This window comes from Callithrix jacchus, chromosome 15, assembly GCF_049354715.1.
Source record: "Callithrix jacchus isolate 240 chromosome 15, calJac240_pri, whole genome shotgun sequence".
NCBI classification, from domain to species: domain Eukaryota; kingdom Metazoa; phylum Chordata; class Mammalia; order Primates; family Cebidae; genus Callithrix; species Callithrix jacchus.
In genome coordinates this window covers 39168942-39183046 of record NC_133516.1, presented here as the reverse complement: position 1 = coordinate 39183046, position 14105 = coordinate 39168942, and the positions used below count along the sequence as shown (strand labels likewise).

General features: G+C 38.1%; 1 protein-coding gene across 11 annotated transcripts in view; it reads left to right on the top strand.

Annotated features, from left to right (window-relative positions):
* Positions 1-14105, top strand: part of DNAH12 (dynein axonemal heavy chain 12) — a 346345-nt gene that overhangs the window by 211524 nt on the left and 120716 nt on the right. For all 11 annotated transcript variants that reach the window (XM_078351228.1, XM_078351230.1, XM_078351232.1 and 8 more), the window contains one exon: positions 165-310. In XM_078351228.1, the coding sequence (XP_078207354.1) occupies positions 165-310 (146 nt within the window). The remainder of the gene's footprint in view (positions 1-164; positions 311-14105) is intronic.

Here is a 14105-nt window from a genome sequence, read left to right as displayed (position 1 = left end):
GCTTCTTGTTTCATCAGTAAAATACTTCCACAGTTCAACTTTCATTTTTTTATGTTCCTTACAGTTATTAAATAATACCTAGTGACAATTAAACCGATATTTTAATTTACAAATATTTTAGTTAACAAGATGAAAGATAACAGATTTTTGTTTATTTCTTACAGAAGAAAAAAATCCCATGTTCAGAGGAGTTCTTGTTGAGTAAAACCCTGGGCGATCCCGTAAAAATTAGAGCTTGGAATATTGCTGGATTACCAACAGATACATTTTCCATAGATAACGGAGTGATTGTTAACAACTCTAGGCGTTGGTAAGAAATAGAAAACACTTATTTTCTCCATTGTTTTATTTGAAAGTTTTCAAACATATGGAAAAGTTGAAAGAACTTTATCATAAGTACCGATATAACTACCACCTCTGAGAATCTGCAATTAACATTTTAATATTCTTGCTGCTTTATCACATACCTTTCCTTCCCTCTATTGCTCCATCAACTCATCTTTTAAAATGCATTTCCACGTAAATTGCAGACATGGATATACTTCCTTCCAAATACTTCAGCATGGATATCATCAACTAAACTTCAATACTTGCTTATGTTTTATTCTTTTGAGGTAAAATTTTACATACATGAAATACATAAAACCCAAATATACCATTCAGTGAATTGTAACAAAGATACACACCAGTGCAACCCAAATCTCTATCAAGATACAAAACATGACTACCACCAGGAAGTTTCCTTATGTTCTATTCCAGTAAATCCCTACCCTCCTCTCACCGCAGGAAATCATTGTTCTGATTATTTCCCACTATAGGTTATTTTTGTATGGATTAGTTCTAGAATTTCATATAAAGGAATGTTCTTTTGTATAAGGCTTAGTTATACAAGTTAAGGATTAGTTCTGGAATTTCATATAAGGAGTCATAATGTATATGTTCTTCTTCCTTTTGGCATATTTTTTTTCTGAGATTTATCCATGTTATTGCATGCATTGGTAGTCTGTTCCTGTTTTTTGTTGCTGAGTTCCATTTTATAAATTCTCCTATTGATGGACATTGGGGCAATTTCTAGTTTCTACCTATACAATGTATTTATTTTAGCTAGGTATTGCTACCCATCTTCAAGATACTGTAACTTGATAATTTATGCAATTTCATGGGTACATTTTTTAGTTGCTATCATGGTTAGTCTGATAACTATAAAAACTTTTCAAATGACGTTTATTGTTATCCTTTTATTTATATCACTTTGAAAAACCTGGAAAATTATTCTCCTTTGAGAAAAAGTTTTCTATGATGGTTATATAGTGATGCTGTCATCCAATTTCAAAAGTCATTTCATGGGACTGTATCTCAAATATACTGTGATGGATACTACAGAGATCTTAAATTCATCAGGTACTATTCTAAGTGCCCTACATCTTCACAACGTCCTATAAGTTAGGTATTATTATTCTCCCATTTTATAGATGAGGAAACTGAGGCCCAGAATATTTAGTAATTTTAAATTAGTAAAGATAACTTAGTGGATAAATGCTAGAGTCAGAATTTGAATCCAGGCAATCTAACTTTCAAATTCCTGCTCTTAATTATTACACTAGAGTGAATTGAGGAATAGGATATCACACTCATTGCCTTTAAAATCATAATGGAAATTTCAGTCTTTTTTTAGATGAGAGTAATTAAAGATATAAGGAAATCGAACATCCTGAAATTTTGAGTTATTGTTTGTTTTATATTCTTTGCACATTCTTCTAAAAACTTCAAAACAACTCTCATTTATATTGATAGTATTGTTTTAAGAAAATAAGAATGTATATAATCATATGTTTGCACTCAAAACTTTATTAGAGAGCAAACTTAGTTTGAAACTTGTAAGCAATAAGCAAAATTTAATATAATCTATAAAAGAATATATTTTAGTTGTTAAAAAATATGCTCGGTGGTAGAGCAGGGATCATTCTGTTTAACAAAATATTGGACCCTTGACTCTGTTAATTCTATTGTAGAACCCATTTCCATGTGTTGGGCGATCATTCAGATTTTTAAAATTGCAGTTTAGAAAATGTTATTGTGCTCTGTGGTAGAGCAAGGATCATTCTGCTTAACAGAATATTAGACTCTTGACTCTGTTAATTCTGTTTTAGAACCCATTTCCATGTGTGGGGTGATCATTTCGATTCTTTTTTTTTTAAATTTTTTATTGGATTTTAGGTTTTGGGGTACATGAGCAGAGCATGCAAGACAGTTGCGTAGGAAAACACATGGCAGTGTGCTTTTCTTTCCTTCTCCCCTTCACCCACATTTGGCATTTCTCCCCAGGCTATCCCTCCCCACCTCCCCCTCCCACTGGCCCTCCCCTTTTCCCCACAATAGACCCCAGTGTTTACTACTCCCCTTTCTGTGTCCATGTGTTCTCATTTTTCATCACCCGCCTATGAGTGAGAATATGCAGTGTTTCATTTTCTGTTCTTGTGTCAGTTTGCTGAGGATGACGTTCTCCAGATTCATCCATGTCCCTACAAACGACACAAACTCATCATTTCTGATTGCTGCATAATATTCCATGGTGTATATGTGCCACATTTTTCCAATCCAGTCTATTATCAATGGGCATTTGGGTTGATTCCAGGTCTTTGCTATTGTAAACAGTGCTGCAATGAACATTCCTGTACATGTGTCCTTATAGTAGAACGATTTATAGTCTTTTGGATATATACCCAGTAATGGGATTGCTGGGTCAAATGGAATTTCTCTTTCTAAGGCCTTGAGGAATCGCCACACTGTCTTCCACAATGGTTGAACTAATTTACACTCCCACCAACAGTGTAAAAGTGTTCCTTTTTCTCCACATCCTCTCCAGCATCTGTTGTCTCCAGATTTTTTAATGATCGCCATTCTAACTGGCGTGAGATGGTATCTCAATGTGGTTTTGATTTGCATCTCTCTGATGACCAGTGACGATGAGCATTTTTTCATATGCTCGTTGGCCTCATATATGTCTTCTTTTGTAAAGTGTCTGTTCATATCCTTTGCCCACTTTTGAATGGGCTTGTTTGTTTTTTTCCTGTAAATCTGTTTGAGTTCTTTGTAAATTCTGGATATCAGCCCTTTGTCAGATGGGTACACTGCAAAAATTTTTTCCCATTCTGTTGGTTGCCGATCCACTCTAGTGACTGTTTCTTTTGCCGTGCAGAAGCTGTGGAGTTTCATTAGGTCCCATTTGTCTATTTTGGCTTTTGTTGCCAATGCTTTTGGTGTTTTGTTCATGAAGTCCTTGCCTACTCCTATGTCTTGGATAGTTTTGCCTAGATTTCCTTCTAGGGTTTTTATGGTGCCAGGTCTTATGTTTAAGTCTTTAATCCATCTGGAGTTAATTTTAGTGTGAGGTGTCAGGAAGGGGTCCAGTTTCTGCTTTCTGCACATGGCTAGCCAGTTTTCCCAACACCATTTGTTAAACATGGAATCCTTTCCCCATTGCTTGTTTTTGTCAGGTTTATCAAAGATTGTATAGTTGTAGATATGTTGTGTTGCCTCCGGTGCCTCTGTTTTGTTCCATTGTTCTATATCTCTGTTTTGGTACCAGTACCATGCTGTTTTGATTACTGTAGCCTTGTAGTATAGTTTGAAATCCGGTAGTGTGATGCCCGCCGCTGTGTTCTTTTGGCTTAGAATTGACTTGGCTATGCGGGCTCTCTTTTGGTTCCATATGAAGTTCATGGTGGTTTTTTCCAGTTCTGTGAAGAAAGTCAATGGTAGCTTGATGGGGATAGCGTTGATTCTGTAAATTACTTTGGGCAGTATAGCCATTTTCACGATATTAATTCTTCCTAACCATGAACATGGAATGTTTCTCCATCTGTTTGTGTCCTCTCTGATTTCGTTGAGCAGTGGTTTGTAGTTCTCCTTGAAGAGGTCCCTTACGTTCCTTGTGAGTTATATTCCAAGGTATTTTATTCTTTTTGTAGCAATTGTGAATGGCAGTTCGTTCTTGATTTGGCTTTCTTTAAGGCTGTTACTGGTGTAGACGAATGCTTGTGATTTTTGCACGTTGATTTTATATCCTGAGACTTTGCTGAAGTTGCTTATCAGTTTCAGGAGTTTTTGGGCTGAGGTGATGGGGTCTTCTAGGTATACTATCATGTCGTCTGCAAATAGAGACAATTTGGCTTCCACCTTTCCTATTTGAATACCCTTTATTTCTTTTTCTTGCCTGATTGCTCTGGCTAGAACTTCCAGAACTATATTGAATAGGAGTGGTGAAAGAGGGCATCCTTGTCTAGTGCCAGATTTCAAAGGGAATGCTTCCAGTTTTTGCCCATTCAGTATGATATTGGCTGTTGGTTTGTCATAAATAGCTTTTATTACTTTGAGATACGTTCCATCGATACCGAGTTTATTGAGGGTTTTTAACATAAAGGGCTGTTGAATTTGTCAAATGCCTTTCTGCGTCGATTGAGATAATCATGTGGTTTTTGTTTTTGGTTCTGTTTATGTGGTGAATTACGTTGATAGACTTGCGTATGTTGAACCAGCCTTGCATCCCCAGGATGAATCCTATTTGATCATGGTGAATAAGTTTTTTGATTTGCTGTTGCATTCGACTTGCCAATATTTTATTGAAGATTTTTGCATCTATGTTCATCATGGATATTGGCCTGAAGTTTTCTTTTCTTGTTGGGTCTCTGCCGGGTTTTGGTATCAGAATGATGTTGGTTTCGTAAAATGATTTGGGAAGGATTCCCTCTTTTTGGATTGTTTGAAATAGTTTTAGAAGGAATGGTACCAGCTCCTCTTTGTGTGTATGGTAGAATTCGGCTGTGAACCCGTCTGGACCTGGGCTTTTTTTGTGTGGTAGGCTCTTAATTGCTGCCTCGACTTCTGCCCTTGTTATTGGTCTATTCATAGTTTCAGCTTCCTCCTGGTTTAGGCTTGGGAGGACACAGGAGTCCAGGAATTTATCCATTTCTTCCAGGTTTACTAGTCTATGTGCATAGAGTTGTTTGTAATATTCTCTGATGATGGTTTGAATTTCTATGGAATCTGTGGTGATTTCCCCTTTATCATTTTTTATTTCATCTATTTGGTTGTTCTCTCTTTTCTTTTTAATCAATCTGGCTAGCGGTCTGTCTATTTTGTTGATCTTTTCAAAAAACCAGCTCTTGGATTTATTGATTTTTTTGGAGGGTTTTTCGTGTCTCAATCTCCTTCAGTTCAGCTCTGATCTTAGTTATTTCTTGTCTTCTGCTGGGTTTTGAGTTTTTTTGATCTTGCTCCTCTAGCTCTTTCAATTTTGACGATAGGGTGTCAATTTCGGATCTCTCCATTCTCCTCATATGGGCACTTATTGCTATATACTTTCCTCTAGAGACTGCTTTAAATGTGTCCCAGAGGTTCTGGCATGTTGTGTCTTCGTTCTCATTGGTTTCAAAGAACTTCTTTATTTCTGTCTTCATTTCATTGTTTACCCAGTCAACATTCAAGAGCCAGTTGTTCAGTTTCCATGAAGCTTTGCGGTTCTGGGTTTGTTTCTGTATTCTGAGTTCTAACTTGATTGCACTATGGTCTGAGAGGCTGTTTGTTATGATTTCAGTTGTTTTGCATTTTCTGAGCAGTGCTTTACTTCCAATTATGTGGTCAATTTTTGAGTAGGTGTGATGTGGTGCTGAGAAGAATGTATATTCTGTGGATTTGGGGTGGAGAGTTCTGTAAATGTCTATCAGGTTTGCTTGCTCCAGGTCTGAGTTCAAGCCCTGGATATCCTTGTTGATTTTCTGTGTGGTTGATCTGTCTAATATTGACAGTGGAGTGTTTAAGTCTCCCACTATTATTGTGTGGGAGTCTAAGTCTCTTTGTAAGTCATTAAGAACTTGCCTTATGTATCTGGGTGCTCCTGCATTGGGTCCATATATGTTCAGGATCGTTAGCTCTTCTTGTTGTATCGATCCTTTTACCATTATGTAATGGCCTTCTTTGTCTCTTTTGATCTTTGTTGCTTTAAAGTCTATTTTATCAGAGATGAGAATTGCTACTCCTGCTTTCTTTTGCTCTCCATTTGCTTGGTAAATGTTCCTCCATCCCTTTATTTTGAGCCTTTGTGTATCCTTGCATGTGAGATGGGTTTCCTGGATACAGCACACTGATGGGTTTTGGCTTTTTATCCAATTTGCCAGTCTGTGTCTTTTGATTGGTGCATTTAGTCCATTTACATTTAGGGTTAATATTGTTATGTGTGAATTTGACATTGCCATTTTGATGCTAAGTGGCTGTTTTGCCTGTTAGTTGTTGTAGATTCTTCATTATGTTGATGCTCTTTAGCATTTAGTGTGATTTTGGAATGGCTGGTACTGGTTGTTCCTTTCTATGTGTAGTGCCTCTTTTAGGAGCTCTTGTAAAGCAGGCCTGGTGGTGACAAAATCTCTGAGTACTTGCTTGTTCGCAAAGGATTTTATTTTTCCTTCACTTCTGAAGCTCAGTTTGGCTGGATATGAAATTCTGGGTTGAACGTTCTTTTCTTTAAGAATGTTGAATATTGGCCCCCACTCTCTTCTGGCTTGTAGTGTTTCTGCCAAGAGATCTGCTGTGAGTCTGATGGGCTTCCCTTTGTGGGTGACCCGACCTTTCTCTCTGGCTGCCCTTAGTATTTTATCCTTTATTTTAACCTTGTTGAATCTGATGATTATGTGCCTTGGGGTTGCTCTTCTTGCAGAATATCTTTGTGGTGGTCTCTGTATTTCCTGCATTTGAGTGTTGGCCTGTCTTGCTAGGTAGGAGAAATTTTCCTGGATGATGTCCTGAAGAGTATTTTCCAGCTTGGATTCATTCTCTTCGTCCCCTTCTGGTACACCTATCAAACGTAGGTTAGGTCTTTTCACGTAGTCCCACATTTCTTGGAGACTTTGTTCATTCCTTTTTGCGCTTTTTTCTCTAATCTTGGTTTCTCGTTTAATTTCATTGAGTTGGTCTTTGACTTCAGATATTCTTTCTTCTGCTTGGTCAATTCGGCTATTGAAACTTGTGCATGCTTCGCGAAGTTCTCATATTGTGTTTTTAAGCTCCTTTAATTCATTCATATTCCTCTTTAAGGTATCCATTCTTGTTATCATTTCCTCATATCTTTTTTTAAGTTCCTTAGTTTCTTTGCATTGATTTAATACATGTTCTTTTAGCTCACAAATGTTTCTCATTATCCACCTTCTGAAGTCTAATTCCATCATTTCATCACAGTCATTCTCTGTCCAGCTTTGTTCCCTTGCTAGTGAGGAGTTTTGGTCCTTTCTAGGAGGCGAGGTGTTCTGGTTTCGGGTGTTTTCCTCCTTTTTTCGCTGGTTTCTTCCCATCTTTGTGGGTTTATCCGCTTGTCGTCTGTGTAGTTGCTGACTTTTCGATTGGGTCTCTGAGTGGACACCCAGATTGTTGATGATGAAGTATTTCTGTTACTTGGTTTTCCTTCTACCAGCCTAGCCCCTTCGCTGTACAACTGCTGAGGTCCACTCCAGGCCCTGCTTGTCTGGGGTGCACCTCTAGCAGCTGTGGCACAGTGAGGGATGCTACCAGTTTCTTTTTCTGCTATCTTTGTCCCAGGATGATGCCTGCCAAATGTCAGTCTTTTGGATATAGAGGGGTCAGGGAGCTGCTCTAGGAGATAGTCTGTATTTTTTAGGAGCTCAATTGCTGAGCTATGAGCTCTGTTGTTCATTTGGGGCTGTTACGCTGCTATGTTTGATTCTGCTGCAACAGAGATCATTAAAAAAACCCTTTTTTCCTCAAATGCTCTGTGTTGGGGGGTTCGGGCATTATTTTTCGATGTCCATGAGGTGTCCTGCCCAGCTAGGAGGCAGATTAACCACTGTTTGCCTGCCGAGACTCCGCCCTGCTGTTGTGTGATTCGCCCTGTTCCTGCAGGCTCTGCTGTGGTCTCCCCCATGCCCTGCGGCAGAGTCTCTTCGTTGTAGCGTGTTGCCTCGGCAATGGCAGGCTGCGTCAGCAGTGGGCGTGTATCTCAGTAGGGACGGGTTGCCTCGGCAACAGGAGGCTGCGTCAGCAGTTTGTGTGTATCTCAGTAGGGACGGGTTGCCTCGGCAATGGCAGGCTGCGTCAGCAGTGGGCGTGTATCTCAGTTGGGGCGGGTTGCCTCGGTAGTGGTGGACGCCCCTCCCCCACAGAGCGTCTCGGACCGTCTGCTCGGGATAGTTTGAAATCGCGGTTTTGTTCGTCCCACTGGGTACCCCGAACGCTCTGTCCCTGAAATCCCCTGGGCTGGCCTTCTGTCCAAATCTCGTTCAGTCTCAAGTCCAGCCCTCTGAAGTCTCAGGTTGCCAGTTCAACAGGGCACCTGGACAAGCGCGCCCTGTGGGGATTGCTGGGTAGGGCCAGCCGCCGCCACCCCGGCTGCCGGCTTCACCAGGCAGACGTACTGCCTGGTGTCCCGTGTCTTTTTTATATTTGGGAGTTTCCCTGTTCTGTGGGCAACAAAGGTCAGTCTGGAAATGCAGCTCCGACTCACCTCTTTGCGGATTCAACGAGAGCTCCAATCCTGGGTTGTTCTCACAGCGCCATCTTGAGTCCTCTCCCTTTCTTCTGATTTTAAAAGTTGAGATTACCACTGTACCTGTGAGAATGGATGGAAGAAAAAATCTGTGCTATTCTAAGACTAAATAGACCTATTCTAAGACTAAATAGCTGCCAGGAGACTTGGGATCCCATGTTTGCCGTGAAGGCAGACACTGGCTGTGATCGATCATTTCGATTTTTAAAATTGCAGTTTAGAAAATGTTATTGTGGGCCAGGCACAGTTGCTCACACCTGTAATCCCAGCACTTTGGGAGGCGAGGCATTTGGATCACCTGAGGTCAAGAGTTCGAGACCTGCCTGGCCAGCATGGTGAAACCCTGTCTCTACTAAAAATACAAAAAAGTAGCTGGGCATAGTGGCAGGCACCTATAGATAGTCTCAGCTACTTGGGAGGCTGAGGCTGGAGAATCACTTGAACCTGGAAGGCAGTGAGCTGAGATCATGCCACTGTACTCCAGCCCGGGCAACAAGAGCAAAACTCCATCTGAAAAAAAAAAAAAAAGAAAATGCTGTCGTGTTATCTAGAAGCCCTAACTGGTATTCAGGGAAACTAGAAGTTTTGGGGTAGTATATAATTTAAAGAAAACAACCTGTTATTTCTGTCAGAAAGATGACTTTTAATAAAGTGACATTCCAATGAAATTACCCTTTCTACCTATTATTTTTGGACTAGCTCGTCAACAGGGCATGCCCTGGGTAAATTTTGAAGGATGAGTCTCCATCCTTATAACCAAGACTCCACTTCTTGCCAGTTGGGCCCAGGATAATAATCTATGATTTCATTATTTTGGTTACTCACTTAAACTATATTAAGGGACTCTCAGAGAAAAGATGGCCCACCAGGCCGCTGGAAGGTGAAAATAAGAAACCATTAGTACTGATGGCAATTCTCAACCATATTTTCTCTCTCACGTGCACATTCTCGCTCTATCTCAGTAGAACTTATCTTCTGTGTTATTCTCTGTACAGCTGCTTCATTAGTGTATCTCTGAAGGTATGTTAGCTCTATTCATCTGTGCACATGGTCATTCACTAAGGAAGCCTTGATTCCTGAGTTCAAAAAAACACATCAATTGGCCAGGTGCAGTGGTTTATGCCTGTAATCCTAGTACTTTGGGAGGCTGAAGTGGGTGGATTGCAGGGTCAGGAGTTCGAGACCAGCCTGTCCAATATGGTGAAACCCTGTCTTTACTAAAAATACAAAAAAATTAGCCACACATGGTGGCAAGTGCCTGTAGTCCCAGCTACTCTGGAGGCTGAGGCAGGAGAATTGCTTGAACCCAGGAGGTGGAGGTTGCAGTGAGCCAAGATTGCACCACTGTCCCCCAGCCTAGGGCACAGAGTGAGACTCTGTCACAAACAAACAAGCAAAAAACCTCACATCAGTTGAGAAATACAGATTAACTATAACCATTGAGCCCAAATTCTAATTCCTGTGAAGAACATCTGATTGGTCTAGCTTGGGACAAATATTCACCTTAGGTCTAGTAACTTATAGCTGGGAAGGCCAAGCCAGAGTAACACACAGGAGCGTTAAAGGCCAGGAACGTAGTTCTCAGAAAGAGTCATGACCTGGTAAAGCAGTGTACTTTTTAAAATTAGGACTCTGGTGTTTGCTTCCTTCTTTTTGCATTTTCGGACACGATGAAAGATAATTTTATTTATATAATGATGGCCATTTACTCCAGCACTATTTGTTGAGTTATCCATTATTTCCTCAATGATTTGTCCCTTTAGTCTTTCTTTTAGTGAGGACTTGTGAATTGATCTTAAAATTATTTCATTTTTCTTTCTACTTTTAATCACAGTCATTTGATCATTTACATTTAATGGAATTATTGACACATTTAGATTTAAATCTACCATCTTGTTCTTTTCTATTTGTCTCCTTTGTTCTTTGTTCCTTTTTTTTTTCTAGTTGGATTTGGATTAATTGAATTTTTTTTTATGATTCCATTTTATGACCACTATCGGCTTATTGGTTAAACACTCCCTATTTTTAGTGTTTATAGTATCATCCATCTCTAGTTTATTACTGAATATCTTCAAATAATTTTATTTTATATATAGTGTAAGAATCTTTCAAAAGTACAATTCTACTCTCTTGTGCTGTTATATATTTCACTTCATATGCCATAAATCTATAATACATTGTTTTTATTTTTACTTTAGATGATAATTTATATTTCAGAGGATTAAATATAAGAAAAAAGTCTTTTATGTTTACTTTCATCTTTTTCCCATTTTGGGACCCCTTTGTTTCTTTATGTTTCTGTTTGGTTTGACATTTCTTTGCTTGAAGAACGTCCCTTAATACTTCATGTGAACAGGTCTACTGGCAGCAAATTCACTCAGCTTTTTTCTTTTTCTGGTCTGAAAAAAATCTTTTTTTTAAAAAAAATTGATATGTAATAGTTGTACATATTTCAGGTATGTGTGATATTTTAATACATTCATTCCATGTACAGTGATCAAATCAGGATAATGGGGTATTCACTTTAAATGTTTATATTTTCTTGTAATATTCCAATTCTTCTAGAAGTTTTTAACTATACAATAAACTATTTTTAATTATAGTTACCTACTGTACTATCAAATGCTAGATCTTATGCCTTCTACTTAACTATATTTCTGTATCCATTAACCAATCCTGAAAAAATCTTTATTTCTTCTTCATTTTGAAAGGTTTTTTTTTCTTTGCTGAGTTTATAATTCTGGATTGACAATTGTTTTTTGCTTTTGTTTTGGGGCATTTTTTTTTTGTCTTTCAAGATGTCACTTAATTGCTTCTGACCTACATAGTCCCATGACAAGTCTACTCTAAGTCTTACTTTAAAAGTTCTTCTTTATGTAATGTGTCTTTTTTTCCTCTGGAAATTTTCCAGTTATTCTGTCTTTAGTTTTCAGCAGTTTGATGTGTCCAGGTGTGTTTGCATGTGTGTGTGTGTTTGTGTATGTTTGTGTGTGTGTTTGTGTTTTGAGATGGGGTCTCACTTTGTCACCTAGGCTGGAGTGTAGCAGTGCAATCATGGCCTGCTATAGCCTTCACCCCCTGGGCTCAAACAGTCCCCCTGCCTCAGCCTCCTGATGTAGCTGGAACTACAGGCATCCATAGTGTTCCCACCTCCCATCATTTGTAACAGCTTTGCTGATAAACAATTTATGTACCATAAAATTTACCCTTTTAAATTGTACAATTTGGTGATTTTTAGTATGAAATGCTATGCTTAAGAAATACAGATACATTTTAAAAGTCATTTACCATGAATAGCCTAAAATCAAAGCACAAGACATTTTGTAAGAAATGAACACTGTGAGTATATATTAAATGTTAAAAGAATGCATTTCATTAAAATTTTTCTGGTCTGTGATATTTGTATATGTTATACTTTCCAAGAATAAAAAAGACAACTTCAGTTCGGGAACCACTGGAGTGGCAGCAGGGGTAAACTTTCTGATGTACTTTCAGCTGCAATGTGTGTTTTGCCTTTATTTCTTCCAGGATTCTTGGGAGCATTACTGGCCACAAACATATTAATTTTCCAGCCTGGAGTTTCCTCAGTCATGTAGATAGTATAAATTTATACCCTAAACCTGTATGAGATATAGACCCACAGCTACACATTCAAATTTTCCGGGGATACTTTTTTCTAGCCAGATATGAGATAGGCTAGAAAACATTTCCTTCTTATCTCTTTATGCATAGGGTTGAAATTTTTCTATCAGTGACTTCACTAGGCCTTTTGTGAGTTTCAGCTTTATGCAAAGATCTCAGTTACTTTATGCAAAGGTCTCAGTTCCTCCCACATACGGACCCAGTGAGCCTCTAGGTTATCAGACTGACACTCTACCCAAGTCCAGCTGTCAGTTTAGCTCACACACTTAATGTTCTGGATTTTAGTTTTATCTGTTTTGGCACCTGTGTTTTTTCGGTATGTATGTATTAGATATGTGTGAATGTATGTATGTGTCTTTTAAATGCATGCTTCAGTTAACCTGTGCATTTAAAATAATGTCATATTTTATCCATCAGTACTAGGAGGAAGAAGGATGTTTAGTGAGTCATGCTGTTGGGACCATAGTTTATAATTAATCATTGTGTTTGCTCTTTATAATTTCTAACAGTTTGTTTATAATATTGTGCAATGGTTGAGAGCAGTTCAGACTCTGGAGTCACGGTATTTGGCTTCAAATTTTTCTTACTTTCTGTCCTGAGATTTTGGTAATGTATTTGACCTCTCACTATCTCAGTTTTCTCATCTGTAAATGAAAATAACTCTTAGCTCATAGAAATATTGTGAGAAAGCACTTAGCATATAAGTGCTCGATAAATGTTAGTTTTTTATAATTATATTTGAATATCTCATTTTAATCTGCATCTTAAATTCTGATTTTGCCTTGTTTTAACTATGATGAAAATACTTACTGTGTCTCCTCCATGGAGATAGGAGGCAAAAAATAAAATGCAAAATAGTGTGTTCTTTTTTAGTGTTTATACCTTGCTTTGGCTACTTAACAGCAAAGCTTATTTTCTTCAGAATTACTACCTCTGTCCGAAGCATAGATAATGCTGCTTTCTTCGGACTGCTCAAAAATCTCAAATCTAGGCTAGTATTATTTTCATATCTAGAGTAAGGTATACTTAGAATGCAAATACCATAACCTGGCCTTATTTCTATGATGGACACAACAATCCAATTTTCCAGTATTCACATAAGGTTATATTAAATAGGAGTCAAATTTGTTTCGGAGTAGACAAGAATCTCTAATTATTGGATAACCAAGAACATTTAGGCATTACCAAGAACATTTATTAACATTAGAATGTTAATTTATAGGTGTTGTTAACATTTTGCGAGGGAATGAACATATACTCCATTTTTCCAATAATAAGGACATGAAAGGAAGAAAATAATGTCTCTTTAAACAGGGGCTTGAAAGGTACTAAAAGCATCTACTAGTCTAATTACTAGGTAACTTGTATGAAAAAGTGACTTTCTTGTTTGCAGAATCCCCTTGCTTTCTTTGCTGTGGTAGGAAAAGTAGATTTCAAGTACCGTCTGGACCTTTTTGTACTTTAAGTAGGATTTAAGCACAATTAGAGCCAGGAAAGAAAATATCCAGTCAGCTAGTTTTGTCTTTGGGGAAAGAAGGAAACTAAAAGAACACAGTTATCTGGGAGTAAATTAAAGAGTTTATTCATAGGAAAAGGGGATTTTTTAGCCCTAGAAGCTGTTGGAATAAAAGAGAATGGGAAAGCTGAAGTGATACAGGACAAAAACTTCCTTTTTTGTGCTGTATTTTTAAAAGAAAATTTAATGTACTGCACTGAACACAAGAGGAACCTAGGACAGTCAGATCATCCATGAGGAAGAGAAAGGCACATCCTATTTTACACATCTGAGGCGTGAATCATATATTTTTGAACACAAAGTCTTTACTAACTCAGAAAAAATCCTAAATAGATCTCAAATATACACCACCCCTAAACTTGGACACCATTTATAATTCTACTCATAATCTGAGGA